The sequence below is a fragment of the Myodes glareolus genome, chromosome 20 (genome assembly GCF_982192425.1).
Source record: "Myodes glareolus chromosome 20, mMyoGla1.1, whole genome shotgun sequence".
In the NCBI taxonomy this organism is placed as follows: Eukaryota; Metazoa; Chordata; class Mammalia; order Rodentia; family Cricetidae; genus Myodes; species Myodes glareolus.
In genome coordinates this window covers 50,961,647-50,979,377 of record NC_142045.1, presented here as the reverse complement: position 1 = coordinate 50,979,377, position 17,731 = coordinate 50,961,647, and the positions used below count along the sequence as shown (strand labels likewise).

Here is a 17,731-nt window from a genome sequence, read left to right as displayed (position 1 = left end):
CTGTGATTCCCATTATCAATCCCAGGTACATGCTTAGGATCAGGACCTTGTTGGTGCTCTGTGTGGTCATGGGCCCTATTTGGTTTCTTTGATCCACTATCATATTTTTAAATGTGAGTCATGACCCCATACAGAAACGCGCTTATACTACAAAAGATATAACTCAAGCATTTATTATCAAGGGCTCCCCATTAACTACCATAAGAGAAACAAAATGACATTTTCTTTTCCCCCCCCCAAAGACCGTTCCTGCCCCTCCCAATAACCACAGGCATTGCTCCTCCGGGATAGCCGCCTCCCAAGCTATCATGGCAACTGTCTCTGTGTTTTCCTTGGTGGTTCTTATCATCTAAACACATATCCATACACACTGTCTTACTTTTCTCTCTGTACAGAATCGCACAGACTGCACCCATCCGTCTGGCTTCCTTCACGGAGCACGGTGCTTGGCATCGTTCCGTTGAGGTGAAATTCATTCATTTCCATTTCACTTGGAATGTCAGCTTAGTTTTCCACTCTTCAGCTGATAGACATCGAGTTTTCTACAGCTCAGGGCAATCGGAAATAGCTCTGCCACAGATGTTCTGCTGTATAACTCTCCGAGCCCAAGCCACCAGCCCACACACTTCTGCCGGGCGTAAATCTGAAGGCGAACTACCTGGGTCGTAACATGACATATGTGTGTCATAAAGCTCAGAAAATGATGGCAGGGCTTTTCCAAGGCACCTGTAGTAAGAGGATTCTTGGTGTTCCAAATGCTCACTATAACTTTACAGTCGAAATGGTGGGGTCTCCTTCTGGTTTGCGTGGCTTTTTGAGTGTCTGTCATCCGAAGTTCCTCTTCTCTTTCCTCCCCTGGGTTGTTCACTTTTCACATTCCTTGTAGGGGTTGTTTAAATACATAGACAAGGGGGCATGCGCCTTTCGTCCCAGCTACTCCAAAGACTGAGGCAAGAGGATCATTTGAACCCAAGAGTTCAAGATCAGCCTGGGCAATCCAGTAAGAGCCTGACTCAAACACCAACAGTTGTGTGCCCAAGCCTGTTTCCTCCCTCTCTGGAGCATCTTTGTATGGAAGACATTTCAGTTTTACTGTAACCATGTCTTGTCATTTTTTTTTCCATTTTGTTTAGTACTTTGGTTCTTCTATTTATTGTTCTTACTTAACATTTTGTTTAACCTAGCCATTTTCCTTAATTAAGGATTGCTGTTATTTCTTCCCCATACACCAGCAGCCTTCCTAAAACTGACCTTTATGTAGGGGTCGAGTTTGTGTTTCTCGTCACATTCATTTCTTGTTTGTAGGTGTTTGTTTTTGAAGGGACGGCAACTGACTCAGTCTGTTCTGTGAAAGGCTACCCTTCTTCATGGGGTCGCTTGCAGGACTCATTTCCTCTCCTGGAAACTAAACTAATCTGCTCCGATAGTGTCAAAGTTTAGCCCAAAGACTACTGTGGCAGTTTTGAGGCCATTTGTATGACATTCTTGCCATTCTCTGTTTACCTAGACTTCGGCACAGATTGTTGAAGTTGTGTGCAGTCATACGAGCTTCCACGGGCCCACAGCTCTGCATTTTCATTGTGCCCAGCCTTTTATTCTGCTTTCCCATCTGCAGCCGTTTTCCCACAGCCTCAAAAACAGTCTCTCATTAGAGACGATGCGGGAACAGTGTCTGGCGTGGAGAATTTCCTTGGTTTGTGTTGTCCTCAAAGCATTTCTCCCGAGCTTTGCTTCTTGGAGGATGCATTCACTGAGCACACATCTCTAGGTCGGCCGTTCCTTTGTTCCATTGTCTCTTGATGAGCAACGATGCTGCTCATCACGCAGCCCTCGGTTTCACTGCTGCATCTGTGAGGCAGTCTCGCCTGTTTAAAGATCATTTCCTGTGATTTTCTACAGTCTGTCACACACCCAAGTGAGAAGTTACCCTATTCAGACTTCCAAGCATTCACAGAGTTCTTCCCCTTCCTCAATACTTTCTGTTCCAGAACCTTACCAGGCTGTCTCATTAAACATTGTGTCACCTCTCCCTTGCTCCCTTGCTTCTGGGACTCCAGGTGGCCGGATGCTGGACTTCCTCGCTGAATCTGGTCCATTTCTCCCTCTCTTTTTCTCTCTTTTCCTCTTGCATCACTTGGTTAGGGATTGAAACCTTTCAGAAATTCTTTTCTCAATTCTGAAAAGTTTATTGCCAGACTCATCCACTAAGTTCCAAATTTTTCTTACTATGTTTTCTTTTTTTGATGCTAAAATTTTTATTCAATTCATTTAATAGTATTGCCCACCATTCTAATGTAAACTTACTTTTCCCATAAATGTGTGAATTTGTAAAAAAAAACATGCTGAGGAACGATAAGGAATAACTTGAGATGTATTTGGCATAGAAATGTAAGAGCAGCTACAGTGCTCATTTACAGTGAATTATTTTTGCATTTATTGGAGTTGCATGACAAAAAATACAGAAAGTCACTGATGAATTACAGACTATGAAATAAAAAGTATGTGCTCATCTTCCAACAGGAGGAGCAAGTATCAAGTAAAATCTTCCATGAATGTATGTAAAATATAAACAGCATTGGATGTTTTGATATCACATGGAAAATGCACTTATTATCAATAACTATAATAATAATAAAAACAAGCTAGTATATATCAAATGGCTATTCTAAACTCGGAGTGGTGCTAAGCACCGCACATGGACAGTTTCGTTTAAATTAATATTTCTGATACTTATTAATGCATATAAAATGTCTACACAGAGAGATGGAAATATAAATATTCCTTCTTTTATCAGACACCATAATAAAATCTTAAGGCAACTTTTTGTTGCTGATGCTGCTCCTATTATTTATTCCCTCTGTGCGTCATTAAGAGCTGACTATTTTCTGTAAAATGCAAGTTTCATATTCTTACTGTTTTTGTCTTCCAAATTAAATTTGGTAAGTAACTATAGAAAACAAAAAAAAAACCTACTAAGGTCGAGATTTGTCTATTTTCTTCAAGTTCAGCATACTATTTTTCAATGTTTTGTTTTGTTGTTTTTCTGCTTTGGGCTTTTGGTTTATGTTGGGTCACCTTCTCCCTAGCCCTGTGGTCTTCCTCTTTCTTAATATACCTCTTCTTTCTCTTCTTTCTGCGTTCTCTCCTTCATCTCCATTTTTTTCATCCCCAGTTATCAATTCCTCCTCTGTTGAAAATCTTTTACTGTCAAATAGCATCTGTTTTCCCAGTAAGACAGCTAGAAATTGAGTATACTATTAAAACAAACATGACGCAATCACAAGCATGCTGTCCTCGGTGAAAATAAAGTAAGCACAGTAACCACACACAAGTGGGCAGGGCACTTCCCAAGATGAATCCCGAAATTGCTAATATGGGACTTGGTCATGATACACATTACACCCCAGCTCCCAGTCTGGTAACTGTGGCGGTGATGGGAATGGCAATCAAGAAGAAACCCAAGCCAGAACTCTGAGGACTCTTCACCATTTGCTCGGTCTGTGGCTTCAGGAGCTCAGGCCAAACTTCTCTACTTTCTTCTTCAGCAAACCCAGGTGCTTGTTGCGTTGGCCCTGGTGCACAACTGCATATGAAAGGGCTGCGTGTCTAATGTTTCCAGTTCTTGAGCGTGGAGTAACAGCGCAGTGACTTTGAAGGAATCACCCCAAGCTGAATATAATGAGAAGAGTTGTCGATGCAAGTGTCATTTTGAAAATTATAATTTTTCCTTCTTTGCACCAACTTCTGATAGTCATACGTGCAATAAATTCATTTTCAGGACCAATCCACATGTTTTCACCAAAACCAATAAATAAAGGGTAAGATGCGTGTACTTTATCTAAATGAGTATTATGTCAATACTCATATTTCCCTCATGCTCCAGTAGTTGTGATAAAGCTAGATTCCAGGTTTATTGATAAATTCTACTTCCCTTTGTCTGCATTCAAACCAGAGTCCATCATAAGCCACAGCTTCTGTACCTCCCCGGGCATCAAGGGCTGCAAGTGAGCGCACAACACCGCAGGCAAAAGCAGACAGGCCTTCACACTCCTCCTGATGTATTTTCAGTTTTAGGGCACTCATTTGGGTCTTCTTTGGTTGTTTCTAGTTTCTTATTATAGTCTAGTTCCTGTCCTTGGAACGCTTGCGCTTATTTGATGACCTTAACAGCTGAGCCCTGATCCACTTCAGATGTTTACGTTGTCTTACCTTAACGAGCAGTTCGTTACTTTTCAGGGAACATATTTTCAAAGTTTTTAATAAATATTTTTAATTGAGTGTGTGTGTGTGTGTGTGTGTGTGTGTGTGTGTGTATGTGGATGGATGGTGGGGTGTATGCACAGGTATGTAGTATGGATAGAAGTCGGAAAAAGGTGTCGAGACCCTTGAAGCTTGAGTTCCAGGTTGTTGTGAGCCATGTGAGCCATCCTATACTCAAGTACTGGGAACCAAACTCAGCTCTTCTGCAAGGGCAGTAGATCACTTAACCGCTGAGCCATCTCCCCAACCTCTTCAAAGTTTTTTTATAAAAATCTCTTTCAGCCTAAGTTGATGCCATTTTCTTCCAGTGTTTCCACTCGCTTCTGCCAGGTGTTTGTGGACACCAGTTCTTCAACACCACTACCTTGTAATTGCTTAAACTGAGGTAGTCAAACTGGAACTACAGTCGGAGTATCACTCCTGGAAACATCCACTCAGAGCACCACAGAGAAGAGAGAGAATTTTGGGCCACAGTGCTTCTGGGCTCTCAAAAATACCATCCAAGCACAGAGGCTCTAGGCCCCAGCCACAGTTAGCAGATTTGTGGGACAGGCACTGAACATTACTGCTGGGCAACCCTAACCCAGCTCTTTATCCTCTGGATGAACAGCCTGCTTTTAGCCAGTAATAAAGTTCTGAGAAAACAGCCATCTCCATGTTGGAAGACTATCTGACCATTTCTGTTCGGCATGAAGAGTATTCCAGATACCTCTGGCAAAGGAGACAAAAATACCCTCAGTGTCAGAGAGGAAGGTGGGACTGTAAAAGTCAGGGGTTCAAGGTCATGATGGTGGACCCCACAGCTGACCCAAGTCCTTGGGAGCTCACAGACTCTGGACCAACAACTAGGGAGCCTGCATGGGACCGACCTAGGTCTTCTGCATGTGTGTAACAGTTGGGTAGCTTGGTCTGTTCGTGGGGCTGCTAACAGTGGGATCAGGACCTCTCCCTGGCACTTGAACTGGCTTTTGGGGACCAATTCTCCATGTTAGATGACCTTGCCCAGCCTTTATGCAAGGGCAGGAATTTGTTCCTACCTCAACTTGATGTTTTATACTTTATTGATGTCCATGGGAGGCCTGCCGCTTTCTGAATGAGGAAGAGGAGAAGATGCCGGGGAGTGTTGAAGGGGGTTTGGGTAGGGGGACAAAGGAGAGGAGGGAGGGAAAATTGTGATCAGGATGTAAAATAAATGAAAAGAACAACTGATAATTTTAAAAAAGAAAAAAATACCCTCAATGTCGACCTCACCTTCCTGCTACTTTCTCTTACCCCACAAGAATAACAGGAACCCCCAGATACTGAGAAATAGCCCTGCTTCTGCTAAGATTCTAGCTACTGCCGACCCTGTGTTAGAACCGACACAGCAGGGGGCAAGAGGGATCAGCTTAACCGTCTGCATTTTTGTGAGAAAACATTCAAAATACCTGATTATACCTTTTCAGTTTCTCCCTTTTTTTTCTTTAGTCTTTAAGCCCAGTTCACAGCCTCTTGTCAACAGGCAAGCTCAAGCCGCCAGACCGGAGAAGCCAGCACGCTCTCGTGGCGCTCTTAGTTGACTGATGGCCTCTGGGAGCTGTGAGGGGCCTGGCCTCCCCCAGCCACTGGCCACTAGGCTGTCAGTAGAATGACAAACAGCGGTTGAGTATTAATTCAGCATGGTTTGGGACTTTTCCTTCCCTCAGCCTCCAGAGTGTCACTAGAACCATAAACAGCAGCTGAATATTAATTTGCCAAGGCTGCTACTTTACATCGCAGTCCTGATCTCCTTCGGGAGTTAAACTTTCTGCTAAACACCAGTGACTCTCAACACATACTCATTGAAAGGTGAATTTAAGATGAAGTTTGTAGTGAAATAAAAGATTACATCCATTTTGATGCATGCTGATCAAGACATATAATAGGTATGACAAATACAAACATATATGGTATTTATACATAACTTTCATGAGAAAGATGATTGCTTCCAATGGGGCAGTGCATTAATTAGCCTTATTCTCAACTCCAAATTTAGCATAGCTCTTTATTCTGTCACCCATTCCAAAGCACTATGGATTTCCTAATTTCAGAGACTAACATATCTTAATCATTCTCAGCTTGGGTGCTCTGGACATTGTGATCATGACACAGAGACCTTCCCTCTACTGCAAGATGCTTGGTGGTGTTGTCCCCACCCTCTTCCCACCATGTGACTAGCATTCTCCCTGATCAAATTATGACAATTAGACACGGTTGCAGACAGTGGCAGGCTGACTGCTTACGTTTTGCCTAGCTTCATGTTTTCAGGCCATCAGATCTTTGTGGTGTCTTCGGCAGAGCCCTGGCAGGTCACAGAAACTAGAGAAGATGAACCTGAAGCATCAAATGGAAAATGGTGTTAACTAAGTGCTCACTATGTAGAACATGCCCACTACTGTAATAACATGTCTAAAAAATTATCTTGCTTACTCCTGCTCCTAAAATAATCATAGTCAGATAATATTAAGAACTCACAATGTGCCGGGCACTGCAGAATACTGATATTTTACATAAACTGGCTTGTTTAGCTGCAGAAGCAATTCCCTGTGTACCACACCATCATCATTCTCACTTTAAAACACTGAAGCTCAGAAAAGGAATTTCCCCCGAGTCAGACATTCCCCAAGTGTCTAGGTCTGAATTAATATCGAAAACTCTTTACTTTATCTTGCTATCTCCTGAAGAGAAAACCTTCAGCACATACTCTTGAGAAAACACAGAGGAAGAATCCAGACTTATGGCTCAGTCAAAGTGCTCACTGCACAAGCATGGGGACCTGACTTTGATCCTCCAGAACTCCTATAAGTAGCAGGATTTGGTGTCCCACATCTGTAATCCCAGCACTGAGGAGGAAAAGACGGGGTTCACAGGCCAGCCAGCCTACTTTGTAAGTTCTAGGCCAGTGAGGGACCATATCTCAAAAATAAAGTAGACAGCTCCCAAGGAATGACATCTGGGTCATCATGTCTCCACACACATATATTTGTGTAGTTGGACTTTCTTTGGGCTTCCAGCTCCCAAATAATGACACGGAGACTTTTTATTAATTATAAAAGCTTGTCCTAAGCTTAGATTTGTTCCCAACTAGCTCTTAAAACTTAAATTAACCCATTTATATTAATCTATGTTCTGCCGTGTGTCTGCTTCTTATTTCTCCTCCATACTCTACATCAGACTTACTACATATCTTATTGGTGAATCCCCACCTCTTTGATTCTTCCCCCAAGTTCCTCTCTCTCCATGGAAGTCCTGCCCATCCTCTCCTGCTTAGCTATTGGCCCTTCTTCCTGTTCATCCAACACTGGCTCTGCCACAGCCACCAATGTTGTTTTTAACTATGTTCTATTTAACAATAAAGACTTAGGGGTCAGATGTTGGAGTAAAAGTCTGATAGTTCAGAGAGTCTGAGAAGCAACGAGATGATCTTCCTTTTTGGCAAAAGACCAAAAGAGAGCATCTCTCCAACCATCCAAGTCAAAAGGACCATGAAGTTCCAAGTCCCTACCTACTCCTTCCTGTGCGTCTCTCTATCCGTATTCCTGGCTCCTCCATCCTCTCTATGGTTAATTCCAGGCAACTAGTTGCTGGCTATTCCCCGATCCAAGGTTGATTTTATTAACCAAGTCTCAGGATTTCACAGTGTGATCAAATATCCTGCAAAGTATTTGTGCACACATGGTGCTGTAAGCCGACAAAGTTTAGACAGTTCTCAGAAAAGCTGAATTCTGGAACATCTGAGCTCATCTCTGTTCATGAATCAAGAAAGATTATAAGAAGATCGCACAGACCTTAATGCCTCTGAGTAGCAAGAAGGAAAAATGGGAAGAAGGAAGCTTTCCTCCCCCACCCCACCATCCCACCCCAGCCCCCCTGCTCCACAAAAAAAACAAGTCAGCAACAGGGGTCCAGGTCAGATTATCTGACTCACTCTCAGTCAAATCAGCATGCGGTGAGGCTCTGTGGTGGGTATTGACAGATCCCAAGGCCCTAGATGCCTCTCTCTCTCTCTCTCTCTCTCTCTCTCTCTCTCTCTCTCTCTCTCTCTCTCTGGACATCACTAGTGCCTTTAAAGTTTATTTTTAATTTGTGGTGATTGATAGTGACTGCCAGCAGAATCTAGAATCACCCTAGAGACAAGCCTCTGGACATCCCTATGAGGGATTGTCTAGATTAAATTAGACTCTAGGCATGTCTGTAGGGAAGTTTCTAGATTAGGAACCCTGAGATGAGAAGGCTTACCTATTGTGGACAGCACCATCCCATGGGCTAAAGTCTTGGACTAATAAGAAGGTGAAAGCAAACTCTGAACACAAACATTCCTCATTTTCTGCTCCCTGCCTGTGGATGTAATGCCATCAGCGGCCATTTTCCTATGTAATAGACTGTTCCCTCAGACTGTGAACCACAGTAAATCCTTCCTTTCTTAGAATGCTTTTGTTGAGTGCTTGACCATATCAAGAGAAACAGTAATGAATACACTGCTCCATGCTGGACAGAAATGGTACAATATGTAAGTGCTCAGCAAGAATGACCAAAGTGAACGTCTCTGGAAAGAGATGAAATGGAGGAGATGGTCATCCTCAGCAAAGCCTGCCTTTTTCTTGCTTTGCTCAAACACTTCCAAGGGTCCTGCTTGTCAAGTCCAAACTCCGCTGAAAGCCCAGACCAAAGAGGAAAGAAAAGGAGGTCCCAGTTGATGCTCTCAACACCTCTGTTTCTCACAAGTGTGTAGAACTCAAAAGTCCCGAATAACACAAGGCTTCCTGACTTCAAAACCAAGATCATCGTGTTCACACGAGTGATTTTGTTTGTTTAACTCAGGACACACGGACTAAGGTACCCTGGGAACTGGTGGGCTTTTTAGACCAAGATTCCGACGTGCCTCTGTGATGGTCCATCTTTCCAGAAAGGCTTCAGGCACTCTCCTCTCCCATCTCACCAACCCACCCTTGCTGTATTCTCTTTTTTTCTAACATCTGTCCTGCATTGTTTATGCTTTTGACACCTGTATATTGCCACCTGCTATATTTATTGGACTCAATGAGTATTTGGATTTCATTAAACATCTAACTTCTTGAAATACAATAGTTCCTTTCTCATAAAATAGCAAATAAAACACAAGGCTTCCTTAAAGTCCCAAGGAAGTGATGGTGCCTCCCCATCACTGCAAAAGAAAAAGCCGAGGCAGAGAGTGAGGTTATTCAGCCAAATCCTGCCCCTGTTGCTGGCCCCATCCTTCATCTCGAGGATGACGGCCTGTCTCTCTGTTTCACATGTGCCTACTGAAGCATGTCTAGAAACCCGACAGGTAGGGTTTTTTTTTAAACTTCCTATCTTGAGAATGAAAATGACTCTTTTGACATAGAAGGTCCTGGAAGTGAGGCAAAAGGAAGGAAAATTCAGTTGTATTCCAAAGAACTGGAGAGAAGATGTGACTGCTGGGTCTTCATTGACCACATAAGGGAAGAAGCAACCAGGAGATGCTGAAGATCAAGTTTCTACAGCAAGGGGAGGAAGGTTACGCCATGGGTATCCTCTGTGATTTTAGTTACTAATGAGAAATTCCTGCCATTCAGAAATCAAAGGAACTGGGGAAAGAAGCCAGTTTTATTAACAAAATTTCAGGTTAAGAAGAGACTGTTATAGGCTAGTGAGATGGCTTAGTGGTTAAAAGCACTGACTACTCTTCCAGAAGTCCTGAGTTCAACTCCCAGCACTCACATAGTAGCTTGAATTCCAGTGTCCCCTTCTGCTGTGTAGTTGAACTTGCAGACAAAAGATTTAAGAATGAATTTTAAGAAAAGGGGGTGAGGTGGGGAGAAGAGAATGTTAAACAAACGCTTAATGATTTATCTATAGATCAGTACATCTCTCAGATCTCCTCAGTGTTCATCCCCAAATGCAATATCTTTATCACATCCTCTCCTTTGTGGAAGAGAAAGTGAAATGGTTGTAAGAGTCAGAGGTGGTAGGTGACTCCAAGGAAATTCCTTCCTGGATACAACAGGGCGGCTGCACATACGAACTCACAGCACTCGAGACAACATGCATAAGACCTGGGAAAGCTCAAACCAGGCAAAATCCTAACATGGGGTCAAGCAGTATGTCGCAAAGTTCCCATACCCCGGGGAGAACTACGGGTGATTGACAACTGCCGAGACAGGGAGGGTTAGTCCCTTTAAGAGTGTGGCTCTGGCCGGCTAACCGTCCGAGAGCATATACCTGGCACTAATTGGACTTTGTTTTTGTTGAATGAGGGCGTTGTTGAAAACTCCATGTACTTCAGTTGCAAAAGGCCCTGAACAAGAATTCACCTGAAAGCTTCCTGAGGGCTAGACTTCCTGGTACTGAAAAGCACCAGGCAACGTTCCAAAGGAGAGAAATAATCAACAGTTCTACCCAACTATGAGCCGCAACAATGACCAGCAAGGCATGATAACTCTAAGAATGCATTAGTGGTGCACATACCTGGGTGATAACCAGAAGCTCTCTAAAGGGACGCAAGATCCACACAGCATGGAGGAAACTAGTAGAATCATGGAGCATCATCCATAACTGGTGCGGAAGAATTATCTGTATTCTGTCAATCATGTTTTAAATAAATGCTGATTTGCCAGGCAAGAGGTGTAGGTGGGAAAATCAGACAGGAAGTGGAAACGATGCAAGGAGAGCAGGAGAATTCTGGGGAAGAGGAAGTTGATTCCTCCCACTCCTGCCCAGATCACCGAAGCAGCAGGATGTGATCTGCCAAACGGAAAAAGGTACTGAGCCATATGGCTAAAATAGATCAGAATAATGGGTTAATATAAGCTACAAGAACAAATAGGTAGCATGAGCTAAAGGGCCAATCAGCTTTATAACTTATAGAGATCTCGCGTGATTTTCTTTGGGGTTAAATAGTTGTGGGGTACCGGGCAGGACAGAAAAACACAAACAAACAGGCCCCACTCATGTTACACAGAACAGCACTCTAAACATTTGTCCTTGAGCCCACAGACAAGTGTAGTCCTCATCCTCATCATGGAAACTTCACTTTGCAACAGATAGAGACCATTACAGAAAACCACAACCCATCATAACGAAGAGTTGTGGACCCCAGTCCCAGTGGATACATCTACCAAACAATTCCTACACCCAAGGCTCAGAAGACGGGGCAGGAAGATTGTAGGAGTCAGAGGATCAAGAGTCTGCCTTGAGCTTGTGCCTCCTTGGAATATCAAAATCTACATCCATGGAGTCCTACCCACCCAGCTGTCCAAAGATGAGCTGACCAAGGACAGCAGCATACATGCCAACATGGATGGTGAAAGACTATGGGGCCTCAACCTTAAATAAAGAACTACAGGCAGTTAAGGGATGCTGAGGGCAGGAGAAATAGTCTCCCCCCGGGAAGAGCACACGGCTATCCAACACCATATGCTCAGTCCTGAAAATATGCATGATACACGTAACATTACTACACAGATTGAGCAGGTTGTATTTAGGAATATAATTGTACATACATATATACATGTAATAATAATTAATGAAAAAAGAGGTCATACATTTGAAAGAGACCAAGGAGGAGTATATGGGAGATCTGGGAGGGAAGAAGGGTAGGGGAAATGCTGTAATTATATTATAATCTCGAAAAATAAGAGAAGTAATTAAAGAGATGAGGAGTCAAAGTTAGATGCGAATTGAATAGGGAATGGATCTGGGAGGATTTGGAGAATGGGAGTAAATATGCTAAAAATATAATGCACAAAAATCTGAAAAAATATAAAATATAGTATAAATAAAATGAAAAAATAAGAGACCAAAAGGCTGGGGAGTCAGGAAAGTGCCTGCCATGCAAGCACAAGGACGTGAGTCCAGATTCCCCAGGACACATAAAAGTGATGCATCTGTATTGACAGTGCTAGGAAGGTGGAGACAGGAGAACCTGGGGTCTTGCTAGCCAGCGAGTCTAATCCATCAGTGAGTTTCAGGTTTCTTGAGATCCTGTAACCAAAAAAGTGTAGAAAATGATTATAAAGATATACAACATCAATCTTTGGTCTCCACATACAAGAATACACTTATGTACACACAAACCAACATATATACAAATACATGTGCATGTATACACACACACACACACACACACACACACACAAAGTAGATTCCTCAGTTCTCTGCTGACTGGCAATCTGGAAAATTAATACATCCTCCTGGTATCAGTATTTACATACTTTGATCATTACCTTTCTATTATATATTATTCACAATTTAAAAGTTAAATCTTTTCAATCCCATACCCACTAAACAAAATAATTGCCTAAAAAGGATGATATCTTTATTTTTATGATCGTGTTATAATTTCCAAATTAAGTGTAGATTGTATAGTAGTCAAATATTATTTATTGAATCATGTTCCGTGTATTCTAGACCACTCACATAAAATTACCCCACAAATACTTGATGGAGGCAGGTGATAGCTAAGCCATTGTTCCTTGTTATACCCACTTCTGTAGCAAGCATCTGGCTACAGCACAATAGCTAAATCTTTGCTTTGGATCCATACTCACTTCCGGAGAATACACAGGACTAAAGCTGGGGCGACAGAAGTAAACACCCACATCCTAAGGTAGAATCCGGTTCACCGCACATCTCCAAAGGCCACAAGGCGAGCCGACCCTGTCAGAACCCCACAGCTGGCTGTTCAGCCCTCTTTAGAACTTCTGTAACTTAGTATGTGGCACTCAATTAAAGACTTTAGGAGAGCATGTGGGAAAATGTGATATTCTGGTAGGAAAATGTGCTAATAAAAATTTATGGAGGCCGTATGCATATTCATCATCTAATTCTGAAAGATAGCTGCCGGGAAGTCTCGATTAACCTCATTTCAGAGATGAAATTGGTGCTGAGGGCCACGTGCCGATAGCCACGGGACCACATGAACTCAAGTCAGGAACTTGTTATACGACCTCATTGATTCATTCATTATCACAAGGGATCTGTCGACAAGAAAAAGAAATAGACAGCTGACATATGGTAGAGTTTTCATGGGCAGAAACAGAAAGGGGCAGATAACCACATCGGGTGGGCCCAGAGCACCCCAGACTCTCGCCACTAGTATCTGTGTGTTGCCCCTGTGTGTGCCCCTGGCATGGAGTGCCTGAGGGTGAGTGTGTGTGGAGTGCAGTCAGACCATACCCACCCCTCTCAGGCCCTGTCAGCTTTAAACTTTAATAAGAAGCTCCTGTATTACAACTTTGCCAGATGGTCTCAGAGCTACTTTATATCTTGTTTTGTTTGGGAGAATCTTACCTAGTGACAGAATTATTGTCATTTGCCTGACAGATGTTTCTTTAAAAAAAAAAAAAGTAAATTGAATTGTTTCACCATAGCAGAAGAAAATAAAGAAAAGCTCCATTTTTTAATGGCATGCCATATTTTATTGAGATCATTTCAGTAACTTAGCTCTGTGAGACACTGAAAGTACTTCCATAAGGTAAGCACAAAAACACACCAAGACCCGATGCCTTTAGAGAGGGGTTCCCAGGTCCAAGGATAGGTCCCCAGCTTGTTCCTTGGGCAGCAGAGGAGAGGGTGCCTGAACTGGCCTTGTCCCATAGCCACACTGATGAATATCTTGCATATCACCATAGAACCTTCATCTGGCGATGGATGGAGATAGAGACAGAGACCCACATTGGAGCACTGGACTTAACTCCCTAGGTCCAAATGTGGAGCGGAAGGAGGGAGAACATGAGCAAGGAAGTCAGGACCACGAGGGGTGCGTCCACCCACTGAGATGGTGGGACTGTTCTAATGGGAGCTCACCAAGGCCAGCTGGACTGGGAGTGATGGAGAATGTGATCAAACTGGACACTCTGAATGTGGCTGACAATGAAGGCTGACTGAGAAGCCAAGGACAATGGCACTGGGTTTTGATTCTCCTGTATGGACTAACTTTGTGGGAGCCTGGTTTGTTTGGATACTCACCTTTATAGACCTGGATGGAGGGGGGAGGACCTTGGACTTCCCACAGGGCAGGGAACCCTTACTGCTCTTAGGACTAGAAAGGAAGGGAGAGGTGAGGAGGGGGAGGGAAAAGGGAGGTGGGGAGGAGGTGGAAATTTTTAATAAAAAAATAAATTTTAAAAAAATGATGAAAAAAATATAATACAGATTGGTTCGGCTTGCATCCAGTTATAGAAGGCTTATCTGTGTTTGTTTTGTTTTGTTGTTGTTAAAATTGTTTGCTTCAAGAAACATTTCCTAAAACTCTTAAAGCCCTGATCTGCATGCACAGCTTTGCCATGAACAAAGAATCTCATGAGCGCCTGAAAGCTACCATCCCGCTGGCCAAACCCTTAGCCTGTGAAGCCCCTGGCCCATTGTCACCCCAGTTTATCGCTTCCTCTGGAGATACTCTCAGCCTTCTTCTCCACCCCAGCCCCAGGCTGAGTCCAGCACTCTGCTGGGTTCACGCGAGTCCGTGAATGGGCACCGACTCAAAGCTGGTCACGGTTTAAAGTATATTGACACCGTCTCTGCGACACGAGCATCATATTAAGCATGGTGAGAGGTGTGCTCGTCCTTTTCACACCATTGTGACATGGGGCTGTCATCTACAAAGTTCGCACCTGAGAACCAGGCAGTCGAGTTACCAGAACACTTGCTCGTGCACACACTCGGGGTTCTGAGTCGGTATATGAGGCGCTGGGCTGCATTCAGAGCTCATCCTCTGCCCCGTGCCGAAGCCCTGCCAGCATGCTCATCTTCCATTCTTAACCAATCAGAGACTCTGCTGCTATTTAGCATCAAAAACTCCATGGTTACAGCTACCCAAGTTCCTGGTGCTGCTGATAAGCCAGAGGGGAAAAAAAATTGTTCCAGAGAGACAAGGCTCCACTAGCTGAAGCTTAACTTGTTTGTAATTTTCTCCCTGTGAGATTTATAGATGGAAATCTCTCCCAGATTCCAGGGTCCCACTCCAAATCTCATACCAATGCACATGTCCGACCCACAAGCCACCTCGTATGACCGTGTGGAAAGACAAAAGAGGGAGAGAGGTAGAAGGGACAGAACGCAAGAGATCTCTGTGAGATGAGCCAATCAAAACAGCGTTGGGTCCTCAGGTCAGAGAGGGCACTCTGTTGCCCTTGCTTTCCGTCCCCCTGGCTGGCAGGAAGGTGCTCCGCAAGCAGAGGCCCTCCCTTTCCTCACAGGCCTCTCTGCTCAGCCTCTCTGAATTCTCCAAGATCCACCAAAGCTGCAGCTGGCTTTTGTTTGTTTGTTTTGATTTGGTTCGGGGTTTTTGTTTTGTTTTGCTTATTTATAATAGTAACAAGATGACCAAGGTAGCTTGGTCGAATACCATGGAGTCAAAACAAATATATTTTCATAAATCACTCTTTTATACTGGCATTGTGTTAATTATGTTTCCTTTTGTTGTGATATAATTCCTGACAAAAGTGACCTAAGGAAGGATGGACCTGCAGCTTGGGGTCACAGTGTGGGTCACAGTTAGGGGAGGCACCGTCGGTTGCATCGTTGGTTGTGGGCAGAGGGAGTAAGTAACTCATCACATTGTAGCCACAGTCAGGAAGCAGAGAGAACAGGATAGTTGCACTCAGCTCCCATTTTTTTCATTCAGTCTGGCACCCCAGCCAAGGAACACATGTCACCTACCTTCCATGTTATTACCTCCTGAGGTAGACCTTTCTGGAAACACTGCCACAGACTTTCCCACAAGTGTGTTTCCATGGTGACCCTAAATCCAGTTAAGTTGACAATTAAGATTAACCATCACAGTACATTATAGCAATGTCTTATATTATGTGGGCAGACAAAACTCAGGAAGATTTTTCCCTCTGAGCCCCTGAAGAAGTGTGTTTGAGAGGAGGGAATTAAGACCCATCACTCTTAGTGATAGTAGAAAGTACTACTTACTTTTTCTACGTATGTAATGTGAGATTGTTATATCAATTCACAATTAGATTTTAATCAACAATTAAGTAATTTGTAGATGAGTTACTAAGAAAAACTTTGTCTAGGAATCCCGAAACATCGGTTTCATCAGTATGTGACCTCTCTGGTCTTGGGAGACCTTAGTTTAAATATATAAAAGTGAACCACCAGGATTGTCTCGCAGATAAAGCTAGGTTGACTACTATCCTCCTAGCTCTCTTGGTGACTCTCCGCCTTGCTCTTCACAGTGCTCCTATATTCCTAAGTGTGGAAACAACTTCGAAGAGTCTATGTCCCTGGTGAGTGTCGTCATGGAGAACTTCAGGAGACACCAACACTTCCCCTGCTATTCTGACCCGGAAGGAAACCAGAAGAGTGTCATCCTGACCAAACTCTACAGCTCCAATGTGCTGTTCCATTCTCTCTTCTGGCCCACGTGTATGATGGCTGGGGGTGTGGCAATTGTTGCCATGGTGAAACTTACTCAGTACCTCTCCTTGCTCTGTGAGAGGATCCAACGGATCAATAGATAAAAGAAAAATCATGGATAAGATATTTTTCTTTAAAGCTCAAATACTGTTTTCTTTCATTCTTCACCAAAGAACCTTAAGTTTTTAATGTGCAGTCTGTTATGGGTTCCTTACTGTATTATTATTCTAAGTAGAGCAATAACGCAAACGCTGTCTTATATGCAAACATGATGTCATTATTATTCAGGAGAATTAACTGTTCTTTGTCAGTCGGTGGTTTCATTATCTTGTTTTGATGCTGGAACTAGTCTGTCCTTCTCTTTCCACCAGAATAGGGCTCAGCTACTCATTGCTAAGTCTTGTGGCAGAATGGAGGAACTGTCCACGTGACAAGGTCTGTGTTCTGAGTTTCCAGACCTCTTGAAGACCAGATTTTTCTTCATTTGTTGTTTACTAAAGCTACAGCCAAAAACGTGGGGTTTTTTTTTCTTATTCTATATTGAGTCCTGTAGCAAGTGAAGGGGCGGTTTCCTGACTAAAGCATGTTAAAAAAAAATTTTTTTTTATGTTTACTAGAGTGTTGCAATGAAGAGAGGAAGCCAGATTCTTTTCTTTCATTACTTTTTATTCACTACTTCAGATTTTTAAAATGATTTCCAGCTCTATAATGTCTTCCGAACAGAGCCCTTTTCCATCTATGACCCTGCTACTGTGTGGGAGACAAAGGTGCTGGTTTGCTCCTGGTGAACTGACTGGGTGTTGGTAGGTATTCCACTGCAGTGCAAAAAGTCTCGGCTGCAAAGATACTTATATGAAATCTGAACTCCATTTCCTCTGGACTCTTAGAGGACAACGCTAATGTGGTAAAGCCTGGTGAGTTTGTTGCAATGGGTGAGTCTCTTACGGCAAATTATCGTGTTGAAATATTACTCTGTGGGGATTTATGTTTCGGTGATCGAATGTATCGTCTCCTGAAAACTGTTGCCTGTTGGAGTTTTAAAGCTATGTGTGCAGAATCTTTGTCTCCTCTACATATTTTATTT

The 17,731-nt window shown here is 43.2% G+C and overlaps 1 protein-coding gene across 1 annotated transcript in view; it reads left to right on the top strand.

Annotated features, from left to right (window-relative positions):
- Kcnmb2 (potassium calcium-activated channel subfamily M regulatory beta subunit 2) overlaps positions 1-16,957 on the top strand; it is a 272,393-nt gene extending 255,436 nt beyond the window's left edge. The window contains exon 5 of the mRNA XM_048429883.3: positions 16,467-16,957. Within this exon, the coding sequence (XP_048285840.1) occupies positions 16,467-16,751 (285 nt within the window). The 3' untranslated portion in view covers positions 16,752-16,957. The remainder of the gene's footprint in view (positions 1-16,466) is intronic.
- Positions 16,958-17,731: the final 774 nt, after the last annotated feature.